At 44.4% G+C, this 15003-nt stretch overlaps 1 protein-coding gene across 1 annotated transcript in view; it reads right to left on the bottom strand.

Annotated features, from left to right (window-relative positions):
• DGKI (diacylglycerol kinase iota) overlaps nt 1-15003 on the bottom strand; it is a 393695-nt gene that overhangs the window by 216184 nt on the left and 162508 nt on the right. The window contains 3 exon segments of the mRNA XM_053927331.2: nt 1895-1960; nt 9416-9472; nt 10779-10853. Coding sequence (XP_053783306.1) covers nt 1895-1960; nt 9416-9472; nt 10779-10853 — 198 coding nt within the window.

Genomic DNA, 15003 nt, shown 5'->3' on the forward strand with positions numbered 1-15003 from the left:
AAGTTTTTTTAAAATGCACACTGATATGACAGCTGTCACAGTACAATCTAAGAAAATTGTTTCGAATGAAGTTAAAGACCCCTAAACACTGCCAGAGCCATCTTATGGAAAACACTAAACGAACTTTTTGGCCAACCCAGTATATTACAGGAACATTACGTGGGGAGTTGGGATCACGGGCTTCCCCACGAGAGCCGGGAGCACTCCAAGATGCCAAGGTGGCTGCCTGAGAACATGGGCGGGAAAGTCATGGTCGCAGCGACTCAGAGTCCAGCGAGTCCAGCTCTCCCAATTCAGGTGACCACACCAACACACAACAAAGCCAGAAAAGGGAGTGTAGCACGACACCGGGGAAGGCTCATCACAAAATATAGAACGTTTACGGATTTTCTTTCCACAACGTCCCTCCACCTCTACTACAGCCTGACATTTGTTGAGGGGGGGCTGGGCGGGGGCAGGTATTAGGCTGAAGTGCAGAGCCTGCTCATCCACATCCTTACCACTCTTCGCATCCCCCATCTCAAAATGGGCTGCGCCTATCTGTTTCTTCTCTCGTTTATACACACACACACACACACACACACACTTGTGGGGAACTTGTAAATGGTTTACAATCCAGAGTCAGAGTAAACCCACAACCCACAAGGCAACGCCAGAAGGAAAAGGGGTGGGTGGCCCCGGGGAAGGAAGGTCCGTGAGAGTGGAGGGCGGACCTCCTTTTCCACAGCCCTGCAAAACGGCTGGTAAGGATTACTCTACTCCCCTCTTCTTCCTCATCTTCTTTTTCCTCCTCCAACTTTCGAACTACTTCACCTGTTCTCCTCACAGGCTAGAAGGGGGCCAACAGAGAGTCACCGAGTTCAGCTGGAGAAGACAATGCTGGTTGTGACGGAGGGCAGTAGCCTCGAGCGTGAGGCATGCGCCTTCCGAAGTAGAACCTGGGGACCAATGGCTACAGCACAGTATTTCCTCCCAAGACACTGTGCAAACAGCGAGATGAAGGAGACTTTTTCCAAGTGTCACTCACTCTCAACACTCCTACAGTTCCCTGTCTCTCTCTACTGTCAAAAATGTCATACTGGTCGGCTCCCCACAGCACTTGGCCCAAATGAGTCACATGAATAAAGGAACAAATTAGGAATTGTTCATCGATGAGGGATATATTCTCTCTACCAAATCAAAACACCCCTTCACTGAGTCCAGCTTACTACTGATATCACTTGGAAAAAAGATCTTTGTAGCGTGATTTACCAGAAGTTTAACCTTCCCAGAGGGGCCTTTCATTCCTCAAATGTATCTTTGTACGTTGAAAAAACTCCCTAACCCAGATCTGTTGGGATCGATATCGTGTGGAATCCACAGTGTTCTACAGCACACCAGTCGTACGAAGGGAGACAGGAGACATAAATAAGCACATAGGAGAAGGGCATCTCTTTCCGGGACCTGGATAATACCCGAAGGAAGCCACATATTTCCTGCGTCCGTGCTGTGCTTTGCTCAACCACAACAATGTATCGGCAACAGCAGTGTTATTCAACAACCCAGTGATTTTCTATTGCCGATCAAGGAAGTATGGTGGGCCAGTATTCCTCCCGAGGGGATGTTAACAAAATAGGAAGAGTTGCTTTTGAAACTATCAACATGAAATCCACCACAAAAATGGATCCATTTCTCTTAAAACGGGCTAAGTCCTTGTATTAAGACCTCTCTCTCTTGCCGTGAGTTCTCGAACAAGTCAAACAGCTCTCCGGGAAAGGGGACTTAGAGAAAGAAGGCCTTTCGGAGAGCTAGTGACGTACAGAGCACTGGATTCGGGTGGCGGGACTCCTCTAGCTCGGGTGCTTGCGAAGGCCCGAGGAGCCCCCCGCAGCGCCGTGGGTGCCGGGCCCCTTACCTTCCCGCACTGCTTACATTTTCCCTCCTGCCGGCGCCTGTGCACCCAGTGATGACGCACAAAATTCTGTGGGAAAACAAAATAAAGAGAATCTATTTAAATTTGCAAGTCGCAATATTAGTTGTGCTTTTCTTGTTTTCAGAATACAGCTTTCATAAACCATCATCTACGAGCACAGTTAACACAAAACAAATTCATGTGCACGTGTAACTTATTTAACCCTAAACGTGAAGCCACTTAGAGAAATGAAGCTAAGTCTCCATCCGCAGCCGTTCAGCACGGCCGTCCTCCAGGTCTCCCCAGGGACAAATAGCCACATGGGGGGGGGCGGGCTGCGTCTCTGCTTTCCTCCTAGGAGGACCCCGTGCAGAGCTGTGAGCAAGGCAGGGGCCTGGAGCTGGGAGGTCATCAGGCAGGTGAAAGAAAGATCTTTGGAGGGGGGGAAAAGTGAGGGAGAGAAGCAGAAACCACAATGCCCAATATTTTTTTTTAACAAATATGTCTCTAGTATTTCTTTATATGCCAGGGAGGCACCATACTAAACACGTGAGCTAGAAAGCACTGAAAAAATTAAAGGCTCAGACCGAACTACATCTCCCAATTCAGAACAGAGACGGTGAGACTTTGTTGCCAGGGAAAGTGAAGGAGGAGAAAAGGTGAAGGAAAGAGATGAGAAGGACGAGGGACGTGGGCATGTCGTGAGGTTTTTGCAGTGACACTGAGCTCCAAGTGTCCTTGGGTACTCTGAACTCGATCAGCTTTCAAGGTCTATTCTTGTCTTGAGCTACAGGAAACCCAGAACGTCCCTTCGCTCCAAACAGACAATCGCTCCTGGGGCAGAGGGTCAAGGCGGCCTTCGCCACGCTCTGGGGAAAGGCACGTCATCAGAAAGTTGTCCGCAGGCCGAATGCCCGGTGCGGGGAAACCCTAATAACCTGCACAAGTCGTTCCTCCTAGGCCGATACAGCTAAAATACCTGCCAACGCTTTCTCCGCTGCCCTCTTCCGAGAGAGCAGGCTCCACCTGAGATTGACATGTCCAGCGACTGCCAAGTCACCTGTGCCTCCCCCTTAAAGGCCTTTTAAAATACATTCAGTCATTCGACAAATACTAAACACCTACTGTCTGCCAAGCACTGTTCTAAGTACAGAGGAACGTAGCAAATAGATCAGCGTTGAGGAAAAAAATAATCAGAACAAGGCATAAAATTCAGAGTGACAAAAATACCCCAACAAGCATTAACATTATCAATTCCAAAATGCCACCTCTATTTCTCTATATAATGTCAAATCAATTTAAATTAAAACTAAACAAAGATCCTGGAGGCTTTTATCTACAATAAGAAAAAAAGAAGCCTAATGGTCTCACTAATTAGTCTAATTTTTGTCTTGCTTTTCCCACAGCGGCAGTTTAATAAAACACAAACATAATTCATACAGAGAGGCCCATTCTCGGAAGGGAGCCAACAGTAACAATAGCTAACATGTGTTGAGCACTGTGTGCCGAGTGCTCTTCAAAATGTTTCACGCGAGATCATTCTTTTCATTTCCATCAAGACAGCAGAGGTGGTGTTTACGTGGTAGGTACCAGGTAAAAGACCGGGTTCGAGCTCCTTCAATAACTGACTTCGGTGACAGTCAGTAGTGGAAATAAGTGTTAGACAGTATTACAAGGGATATGAAAATTTATTGTAATTGCTGTTGGTTTAGCAAAAACTAGGGAGAATGAACAATACCATTGATGGTAAGAGAAATTCTGTAGTTGTTGGCATTATAAATCACCTAATGACCACTTAACAATGGCCACAAGTCAACCATTGCTTGGAAATGAGAAGATTGACTTATCATCTGTGTGGCAATATATAGTGTTTGGTAAGCAGATATATAATACCACATAGTTTAGTTTATTTAGGGAATAAAAGGACATTATGAAGTTATCTACATATTAATATATATGCTTGTAAGTGGTTAAATATTTTTAATATCATCCTTCCTAGGAAATAGGTAGGAAACTAAAAGCACTAAGCCACAGTAAGATAAAGCGACTCGAACAGAAGCACGGAGGAGGAAACCCCAGTTGTTGCACTAAGTGCATGCAGCATAGCATACTGCATGGCCTGTAGAAGAGACTGCGGAGCTGCCCCCGACCCACCACTCTGCAGTTGGAGGTGTCAACGGCCTTCTGCTCAGAGGTCTTCTTAGGCCTAATTTCTTCTACCAATTAAACACAGTTTGAGCAAAGTAAACCTTTAATGAATGTGGTTTGAATTGAATGGAATTCTCAACCTAATTTCTTTGGAGATTAGATCATATAATTGCCATTTGGAAGGGTCACCAAGTGCCTTTATCAACTAGGAAAACCAATCTATAGAATCACTGCTGTTTTCTGATCCTTATTTCCCCAGAACTTTAATTTTCACACTATGCCCTTTTGATAGATATTTACATCTCCTAAATTATCAAACTGAAATTAGACTCAGGATCCTTACAAATTACTGCAGATATGAGTGTTGGTACACTTATTAAGATAGCCCAGTAAGGCTTCTGGCACCATATCATCTTTTTATTGTTTATCAACAATCGCTGAATTATTCATATGCTGTCTTTAAATACTGTAAAGAAAGGGCTATTACTTAGGGGTGTTAAAATCTCAGTGACACAATATTTCAGGGCTTATATTCAGTATTGTTCAGAGAAATGCATAGTACCATTGCTCAATTATTTTCAAACAGCCAGTTCAATGCATAATATTATTCATAGAACACTTGAAAGGATCCTAAAATTATAACTCATTCCATATAGCTTATGTCTAAGAAGGGTGAGTTCCACCAAAATTCAACTAAGTGTCCAACCAAAATTCATGAAAAAACTTCCGTGTCAGATACTCTGAAAGTGCAGGGTACAGTGATCATCAATCTGTGCTTGGATCCCAGCTCTGGATCCCTCCTCTAGATCCCTGTTCTGGATCCCTGCTCTAAATCCCTGCTCTGGATCCCTGCTCTAGATCAAGACTCCTCAGAGTGCCAAAGATGCAGAGGTGTCACTTGAGCCCAGGTCAGACAAATTCTAAAGTGATTGTTCTTTCATTTACATTGATTAAACTACCTAAGGTCTCTTAAGTAAGAACCTCAAATGGGTCATAGTCTGAGATAAGTTCCATCTTCATACTGCCCTCTTAGGCCAAGAGCTTGTGAACATTTTTGGGAGAAATGGACACTTTCATAAACGCATTCAGTCAACAGATACTTGTTGATTACATCTCCCATGTCCTGGTACAGTGAGTTTGGGACACAGTCCATGAGTGACCTCCCAAAGCTTATGCTACAGAAGAATGACAGCAAACAAGAAAATGAGCAATACATATAATAACAATGACGTATAAAGTGCTCTGAATGGGGAAGAACAAGGTGCTCTGAGAAAGAACAATGAGCGACCTTTGTCATTGAGGAATGATGACATTCGAGCTGAGGCCTAACTGTAAGAAATAGCTAGCCTGCACAGAGATCGCCGGTACAGCAGTGGCATGCACCAGCTTCTGAAGCTGGGGAATTGCGTCATGTGTGCCTCCGGAACTGAAAGGAAGTCCAGGGGTAGATGGGTGGGCGTGGAGAGGCAGGCCGGGGCCAGACCGTGCAGAACTCTTCATGCCAAACCAAGGGGTTTGGTTTGGCTTAGAGTGCTACAGAAACCTCTGGAAAGTGTTAGGCTGGAAAGTGGCCTCAGCCAGTCTTCATTCCAAGTGATCACGCTCTTAAATCGTGGTAGACTGAAGGACAAAATTAAGGGATTATGGAGAAGCTACTGCAGTGGTTGAAAGTGGGATATCACGGTGCCTTCATCTAAGGCACAGACAACACAAATGGAGGTAAAGAGATAACTCGAAATATATTTTATGAATACAATTGATAGGGCTGGCAAATGAACTAGATGTGGTGAGTACATGGGAGAAGGAATCTATATAACCAGTTTTCTCGATTGAACCACTGGATCGATAGCCATCTCATTTTCTGAGATATAAAAGAAAATCATTTTTAGGAAGGTGGAAATGAGCTTAGGGTTTTTTTCAAGATTTTATTTATCTATTTTTAGAGAGAGGGGAAGGGAGGGAGAAAGAGAGGAGGAGAGACATCAGTGCAAGAGAGAAGCATCCATTGGTTGCCTCTCATACCTGCCCCAACCAGGGGCCAAACCTGCAACCCAGGCATGTGCCCTGACCAGGAATTGAACTGGTGACCTTTCACTTTGCATGATGACACCCAACCCACTGAGCCACACCAGTCAGGGCAAACTTAGTTTTCAATGCATCATATTTGAGAGGATTGTGATACATCCAATGGGCATGTCAAATGGAACTCCAAGAAGATGTGTGGAGTAGACTTGTAAAGCCAGGAATCGTCAGCCCAGACATGATATTTAAAGCCATGAGCTTGGATGAGCTCTTCCAACAAGAGTGGGCGGAGAGAAAACATGGCCATGTACCAACCCCAGAGGAACACGCAGAAATCTGGGGTGGGGCGGGGAGTGAGCAATGCAAGCCAGTGGGAAGCACTACCTACTGAAATAGAGGGCCAGCAGGAAAGATGTCAAGACAGGAGAGCATTCAAAAAGAGTGGAACATCGAACACTTTGAATGCATTTGAAAGATTGAATAACAACAACAAAAAAAAAGGAAACAGAAAAACAACTTACAGATTTGGCATCAGAGAGATATTGGCAACATCAAAAAAAGCAATTTCAGTGAGTGGAGAGAGTGAAAACCAGATTAGAACAGGTTAAAAGGACGAGGGGACATACTGTTTGTACATAATACACTTTCTGGAAGTTTATGTAGCATGAATACAAAACTAAGAATCAGAGCCGCAGTGAAGACACAGCTGGTGGTTAAAGAATATGTTCATTTGTTATTTTTTAAAGATAGGAGCTATTAGAGCATGTTTATGCTGATGAAAATAACCTAGAAGAAGGGGTGAAAATGTTGGAAAGGAATAAATATCAAGTCCTTGCGAAGAAGACAAGGGGAGGTTTCCAAAACATTCACGGAGGGTCTCACTTCACAGACAAGAAGTGACACAGCTAGGGAAAACTAAAAACGAACCAACGAGCAAAAACACTTGCACCAGAAAGCTGCACATACAATAATACTTGTCTGTGCAGAAAGAAAGAGACAGGTTCAAGAACGCAGAGCTGAAGGGGAACATATGGATGCCCTGGTCGGCAATTCATAAACTCTACCTTAAGAATACAAAACTCTTCCTTCTGTTGTCCTCCACGAAATCTCTCCTTCACTGGAGCTGTCACGGAGCTAACTCCTGGTCAGTGCTTTGGTGCACGGGGGGGAGGGGGCACAACACCATCATTTTTCTTCACCCTACGTGTGACCTGTGGCCTTCCTATTGCTGACATAACGGGCAACTGTGGGAGGGGCAGCTGATGGGAACCACCGTCTTTTCCTCTCTCAGCAACCTCTGCTCCCAGTCTATTCTCTCTCCGTGTCTTCTCCCGGTCTTCTTGTATTAGTCAGGAACAACAAGATCATTCTTTTTCCATGATTTTTTTTCATGAATCTCACTGAAAACATCAGTGATCTTTATCTACTCAGACATCTTCTCTTCCTATTTTACCCATTCACCTGGTCCCATAGCTTTCATTACTACCTACTCATGCTGACATTTCACAGATGTCTTGCCAGTAGCCCGATCATCCCCAGGAGCTCCAAACTCACTTCCTACTTAGCTTTCGATGGGGCATTTCCAGCTGGGGTCCTCAAGAACACCCCAAACATGAGAGTACTATAACTAAGCTTGTCATGTGCCCACCCCATCCTCAAATCAACTCGTGCTCCAACGTCTAATTGGTTTTGTCCAGAACACAATCCTGGCTTATTCTGGACTTCTCTGTCTTTAATCCTGCCGTTCACTGCACCCTGTCAATACTGTGTCCTTCCATTTACAGCTGCCCACTTTGTTTCATTCCAATATTCATATTAGTTCAGATCCCCATTACTTCTTGCCTGGATTACAAAAATAGCTCCTGATTTCCTCCATAGCTTCAGTATTGCTACTCTTGAAATCCATGGTATTCCCTCCACACGGGAGCCAGAATCACATACATTCTGCTTAAAATAGCTTCACGCCTCCCTCCCTTTCCTAGCGCCTGTGATGATAAGACGCTCAACTTCCAGCATGGCTGACGAGAACCTCAGAGTCTGGTCCTGCTTACCTCTGGGATCTCGTGTCTTCCCTGTTACGTTCCCTCTCACTTACATTCTCGTGTGCACGGAAGGTGCTCACTCACCTCCTAACTACCCCCCCTCCGCTTAGACAATTCCCTTAAGTCTCAGTTTAGCTGCCACCTCTTTCAGGAAGCCCGTTCTCTAACCTCTCCCCTCTCTCTCCTATTCCTCACTATACAGAGCTACTTTGAGAAGTGCACTGGCCGGGAAGGTTTCCAAGGGGGATCAATATATATGCGCAACTAAAAGTAAACTCAGTGGGTTGGAGAAACTATACTTTCCAAAAAGTCTATTTACCACGCTTCCACTTACGGAGAGCACCATGCGAGATGGTAACCGCTGGGCAGCTAATCCTGTTCTGAGGACGGATTCTGGTCTGTGCAGGCTCATTTGGCCAACGGGGGAGTGTCATTCTGGACCTGGAGCTACACTATAGGGATAACAGAGGAGGGCGGACAGCCTCCAGCAACATTCCGGTCTTCTCTAACTATGCACACTGCACCATCGCCTCTGAATGAAAGCTGGGCAAACACACGAGTGCAGCCCCCTCCTGCCTTCACCTCTGCTCACCACGAACACAGCAGCTCTGTTCTTCGCTGTGGTTTCCTGTGTACCTGTGGTCTCCACCACCAGGCTGCAAGGGCAGGGCCTGAGCCCTGGATGCAGCTCAATCTGTCTGTCTGTCTATCTATCTATCTATCTATCTATCTATCTGCTTATCTATCTACCTACTTACCATCCTCTATCTACTTATCTACCTCCCCAACTTTCTCTATTTACTTACTTGACAAATGAAAACATTGAGATTCAGGGAGATGAGGTGAGATGCCCCAAATCACACAGCATCAAGGCTGATTTTGAAATTAGACTGTCTGACTCCACTGTTCACAGAATTCTCAGTAACTGTGCTGCCCCTGAGTAGCTTCTACCCACTCAAAATTGAACAATTGAATTAAAATGGACCTCAGGACGATAAAATGCCATTGCTTTCTTACTTCCTCAGTTCCACCACTGCCCCACCCCTCCTCTCCGCTGCACTCAGTGAGACCTTAGCTTCCCACACATTCTGCAAGAATGAAGGGCAGTATACACACCTTGAAAAGACTTGGAGATGTCGTTGACCGCATTTGTTGATCTATTAATAAAAAGCTGACGTGAAATGGAGGGAGGTGCACTTTCTTCTTTGTGAATATGGATAAACCCTAAGAATCAGTGGGCAATTAAAGCTGGCATTTGAAACAGAGCTCTGAAATGTGAAACACTCTGCGATTCGAGCTCAGAAATACTTACTTCTCTTGGCGATCTTGAGCCCCCTTCTCGAAATGTTGGTTTACATCTGAAATTAATCTGTCATTTAAAAAGAAAAGTGTGTTGTATTAGGGATAAGCAACAGACTGGAGTGAGTTACCTAAATAAACCAACAGTGACAGATATTGAGACTATAAAACAAAACCCCCAAAGAATGAGGAACCAAGAATTAACACTATTCTTAGTCTTTTGAAATCATCACCTTAATAATCTACAGAAATCCCAAGTGATGCGATACCTCCAATCCATGTGTCTTCAATTTCATTGATGGGATCCAAGCATCTTTAAACAATAATGCTCTTACACCATAAATGTGATAAATGGAGATAATAAAGACTCAGAAGAAAAATGTAAGGCAGCTGAAATCACCCATCTATATCTCCGATTTTAAAAGTAGGAAGATACAAACTTGGGAAATTTTTAATATGATGATGACAATTTACACACACACACATTATTATTTATGTAAGTACTCGGTGCTGCCTTTCTATTAGATGGGTAGGTGTCCCGGTCATTTACATCTCCTTTAGCTACATGGTTGGGAGAAAGGAGGGTAGAAATGAAGGAGGAGAGGAAATGGGGTTGGGAGATGAGATGAAATATTTAGTAGTCATTCCCACAATTGGCAACAATTGGTAATGGGGCCGAAAAACTCAGTGAATGTCGCAGCAAACTAAAATAATTCAACGCCTTTACCATGGCAGCTCAAGAACACAGATAATGCACAGAGACCTAGACGTGGGACTGGAGAAGGAGGAGAGAGAGGGGAGAGGAGAGCAGGCAGCTCTCTATGGGAGCCTCTCCCTGTGCCCCTCCCCAGGTGACAGATAAAGGGACTAGGCAGACACCACCGAGGAGGAGGAAAGACGCCCCACTGTGACCTCCAGCTCCATGAAGGAACTCAGAGCGGCGTCTGGCCTGGCTTGCTCCCTTGTAGTCACTCTTGGAAGAAGTAAACTCACCGTGGTCAGACATAGCTTAATAATTTTGAAAAACTTAAGGAATTTTTTTCTTTAAGAGAAAATGTCTTGTGGGAAATTCTATGAGTGAATAACAACGCTCGCTGTTGTGAAGAAAACTAGTGCATACTAAGCTTTTTCTCCAACCTTATTGTTCCTTCTTCCAAGAGCCAGGCTTAAATGATATCAAATCAGACTTCAACAAACAACAGAAAGAATGAACCTTAAGCACTGTCTTTCCACTATTAATCTGGTTATAATGTTGGACTTCCAGTTTTTCAAAAAGAAACTATTTTCAAAAAGTTGGAAAGAGCAATGGACACCTGGTCTTGGAAGTCCAAACACTTGCAAGGTAGCAAAATTCGCAGCAGGTGGCGCTGTCTCACCTTTTCTAGCTGTTCGATGCAGGCGGTGTGGACGACGATCTTACAGACCGCACACTTCCTCCTCAGGGCCGATTTCTACAACATTCAATTCAAAAAACAAAAAGCAATGTTAACTTTCTGTTCCAGAGGGGCCCTTAGTAGTAAATAGAGTATATGCAAATAAAGCAACCATTGCAACTGTTTATATTAGGAAGCAAATGTAAATTTTTGTCTGAACCATTCAATAACATGGCAAATTTCAATAAAGCTCTGACTCGCCAAGTAGTTCCATATTCCCACGACTTAGGGTGGCCTACATTTTCTCTTTAAAATGTAATAATTATACTACCAGCTATATCGTGAGTATATAACATAAACCAGGCTCTTCATTCTAAGCTTCATCACTTAAAAATGTAGGCATTATTAGCCTTTTTTTTTAACTTTAATACTTCAGGGGCAAGGCCAACCCACATTTAAAGTTAGGTGTAATTTTAAAACAAGCATTCTTTCCCTGCTGCCGAAGAGTCTGCCTTTCAAGGGGACAATCGGTTTAGGCTCCTATCCCAGGCACAAGTCTATACTGAGCGACTCGGGTTTCTGCCCAAATCTTCAGGAAAGCAAGAAGACAAGACTAACTCTTACACCCAGCAACCGCAGCTAACGTGGTTTAGCACTTGCTATCTGCTGTGGACCCTTGCAAGCACTTCACAAATAGTAACTGATTTAACCCTCCCAGCCCTGAGAAATAGGGACTATTCTTACCCTGTTTTACAGATAGGAAAACTGAGACGCTGTGAGTGATATGCCTCGGGTCACAAAATCAGGGCCCACAGAGCCAGGCCGTCTGACTCCAGAGCTCAGGCTTGCAAGCATTACACAGTTTGGCCTGACAGTCCATACAGTTTAAATCCACAATAAAAATACTCCTTGAGGCGTATCTTTCTCTGACAGTGAAAACAAGCAGGGAGAGGGAGACAAGTGGGTGGGCTCCGGACCCATTCCTGCCAGTGCCATGTGAAGTCTAAACTCGGAATGCTCCCGCCCCTGCGCAGAGCACAGATGAGAGGGTGGCTCTGCATGAATAATCTGGGGTCTGAGCAATGAAAGCAATTTGCTACAACAAAGCCCATCCATGAAACAGTCTATTAAGGCTTTCGAGTGGGAAAGGCCCTGCATCCCTACCCTTAAGAGCAGCGCTGGTAGAGGTTGACACAACATCCCCACTTCCAATGTGTGGCTTCCTGGCTGAGGTGTCATTTTGGAGCCAACTGTGGCAGGGAGACGAAACAGAATACGCATTGCTCCTACCAAGGAGAATGGAAGGACCTTGGAAAGGGCAGTCTCAGGAAAGAAACTATAGCCTCCACCCCTGTCCCCCATGGTGCTACTCATTCAACATGAGTTACCCTCAGTGTTACCAGCCACCAACCCAGGACCCAGAACATTGCCTCACCGCAGAAACTGAACTCCGAGCCTGCACAATCTACACACCCCCTGCATCTGCTTGCAGGTGCCACAAGGACTCCTGGCCCTCCTCTCCCAGGGAAAAGAACACATTCTCCAACATTAAATCAGTTTGGCCGTCAATTGATTTTGCAAATAACAAAGGATAAGGAACACCCCAGCATCCCGCTACACTACTGAAAGGTGCCTTGGCTCTACTACTAAAAACAAAGGGGGCAGAGGAGGATAAGAGCAAGCAGTAGTGATGGTAGTAGTAGTAATAGTAGTAGCAGCAGCAGCAGCAGCAGCAACAGCAGCATCACTCACGGCAACAATAATAAAATTCTAGTCTGCAAATTCCCATGAGCAGAGTGCCCATAAGCAAATGATTGTTGCTCTCCCATCTTCCTCTGGGTCTTCTGGTGCAGATGGCTGTGTGGCACGAGCTGCAGCAAATGCATGGGGCACCTGAGTCACATTGCTAATCAGAGTGACAGCCACACTAAGGAAACTGGAATTGATTCCAGTCGACTCGCTAGCCACAAGAGCCCCGGTAGGGTACAGTGCAGACAGCGCAGTGGGCCCCCAGTGACAGGCTGTGGCTGTGATTTAAGGACGCCTGAAAGGCCTTCTTCCTCACCAGTAACTCCCACCCTGGTCTAGCTCTGTGCCTGACCCTGAGCTTGGCTTTGAGTGTTCTGGAGATCCAGGGACTTGGGGAGGCTTACATCAAGTCACTGAGGATGGTGGGAAGGGCACCAAGCAGGCTCAGGGGCACTCGCTGAAACCACAATACCTCTTACCATGCCGTGTTCCATATCGGGATTGCAAGTCAGACATTTTGCACGGGGGTCTGGGCCGGAAGAGTCCGAGGACTTCCGGGTTCATGTTCTCTCAAGGGTAACTGACATTCACCTAACTCAAGCGCAATGTTCTACAGATGGTCACACCTGAAGTAGGGTGCCTTAAGTTGTAAAACTAATCTTATTTAAACAGTATTGAATGTTAAAAGACCCTCAGAAATATATTACATACTTCTGTGCCTTTTGAGGCGGAATAAACAATCCATAATCTGAATTTTCCTTCATGGACACTGAAACGGGATGTATTTTACTAGAAAGAACACTGTCCCTTTCGTTTCCTGGCCTCTGTCACACTGGATATCCTTTCAATGTCACTGTGCCTGTCTTTGGTAGCCCTCAAATTCCTAAGTGGCACTTTCTAAACTGTTCATAATATGAGAAACATAATAAAGGTTTATAATCATATATGCAAAATCAAGTACCGTATTTTTTGGACCATAAGGTGCACCTATGTTTTAGAGGAGGAAAATAGGAAAAAAGAATTTGAAGCGAAAAATGTGGTAAAATATTTAATAACATAAATAACATAATATTTCACCAATTTACATTCAGACTATAAGACACACTCCCATTTTCCTCCCAAATTTGGGGGGGAGTGCATCTTATAGTCTAAAAAATATGGTAAATGCATTCTGAGTGAAGGCCTTGGGGTTTTTTTTCTGATAGTAGTAAAATACATGGATTTCAGTTCCTCAACTGATGGAAACTGCCCGAGTGAATCAGATGTCTCACCTGCCGCCTTCCTGGTTTATGACTGTGTTTCAATTGGTCAAAGTTATTCGAAGTCGCTGTATAATAAGCTTCTGAGCAGAAGTTGCCCAAAACATAAAGAATTTTTGTGCTTGGTTGTGTTACAATTTTTATTTGGAAGACTCAAACTAAATACAGCCCTGACTGGTGTGGCTCAGTGGGTGGGGCATCGTCCCACAGACTGAAGGGTCGCTGGTTTGATTCCCGGTCAGGGCACATGCCTGGGTTGCAGGCCAGATCCCCAATTGGGGGCTTGTGAGAGGTAGCCAGTTAATATTTCTCTCACACTGATGTTTCTCTCCCTCTCTTTCTCCCTCCCTTCCCCTCTCTCTAAAAATAAATAAATAAAGTTATTTTTTAAAAAATCTAAATACAAAGATAAAATGCAAGAATCAAGGCATTGTAAATACTGTAAGTACTCACTTTTTCTTAGAAAATTCTCATTTAAGCCAACCCTTCACTATAAAAAGTGATAAATCAAGAAAAGTCATTAAAATTAATTCAGCAGGTTTGTTGTTATTCTTCATATTGGAGCCTAGTTGTTATAGAATCTATCAAAAAAAAACATTTTTTTTTAAATAAATATGTCCTGGGACCAAACAACAGCTAAGAATTCAAATTATAAAAGTTTAATAATTCACTCTCATCAATGAATGTAAAGTCCACTTGGTATGCAAAGTTCATTGCTTTACATATCAAGTAACCTTAGTGCCCTTACTAAGGATTTCCTGATTTTGTCAAAGGAGATGCATTAGTTTGTCACCATGGGGCAGGGACACATCTGTGACCACTGACAACACAGGATGTAGTATAGATCACATCCCATCACATCATGGCCAACAGGTACTTAAATAATAATACTAATCCAACCAGCAGGTCTACGGTAACTGTAAGAGAGAACGTTCAAGTTCCACCGGCCCTATACGCTGCCCACGCACAGACACTGTTGGCATTCGAGGCAGGAATGCTCCTCACCAAACTTCAGCTCATGTCTAGCACGAGAGTAGGACTGTCACAGCCTTAGACCACAGGAGCTGGGGCTGGGGTCCGGCAGGCAGGGGGGAGGGGAGGAAACAGGGGCAAGCCATGGTAGAAAGTAGGTAAGTAGGTAATTGTGCCCGGTGAAAAGTTTACTATGTCATCCTATCTCACCCACCCACTTCCTTTGGTCACGAGTCCCTGATCCACAC

This window comes from Desmodus rotundus, chromosome 6, assembly GCF_022682495.2.
Source record: "Desmodus rotundus isolate HL8 chromosome 6, HLdesRot8A.1, whole genome shotgun sequence".
Taxonomy (NCBI): Eukaryota; Metazoa; Chordata; class Mammalia; order Chiroptera; family Phyllostomidae; genus Desmodus; species Desmodus rotundus.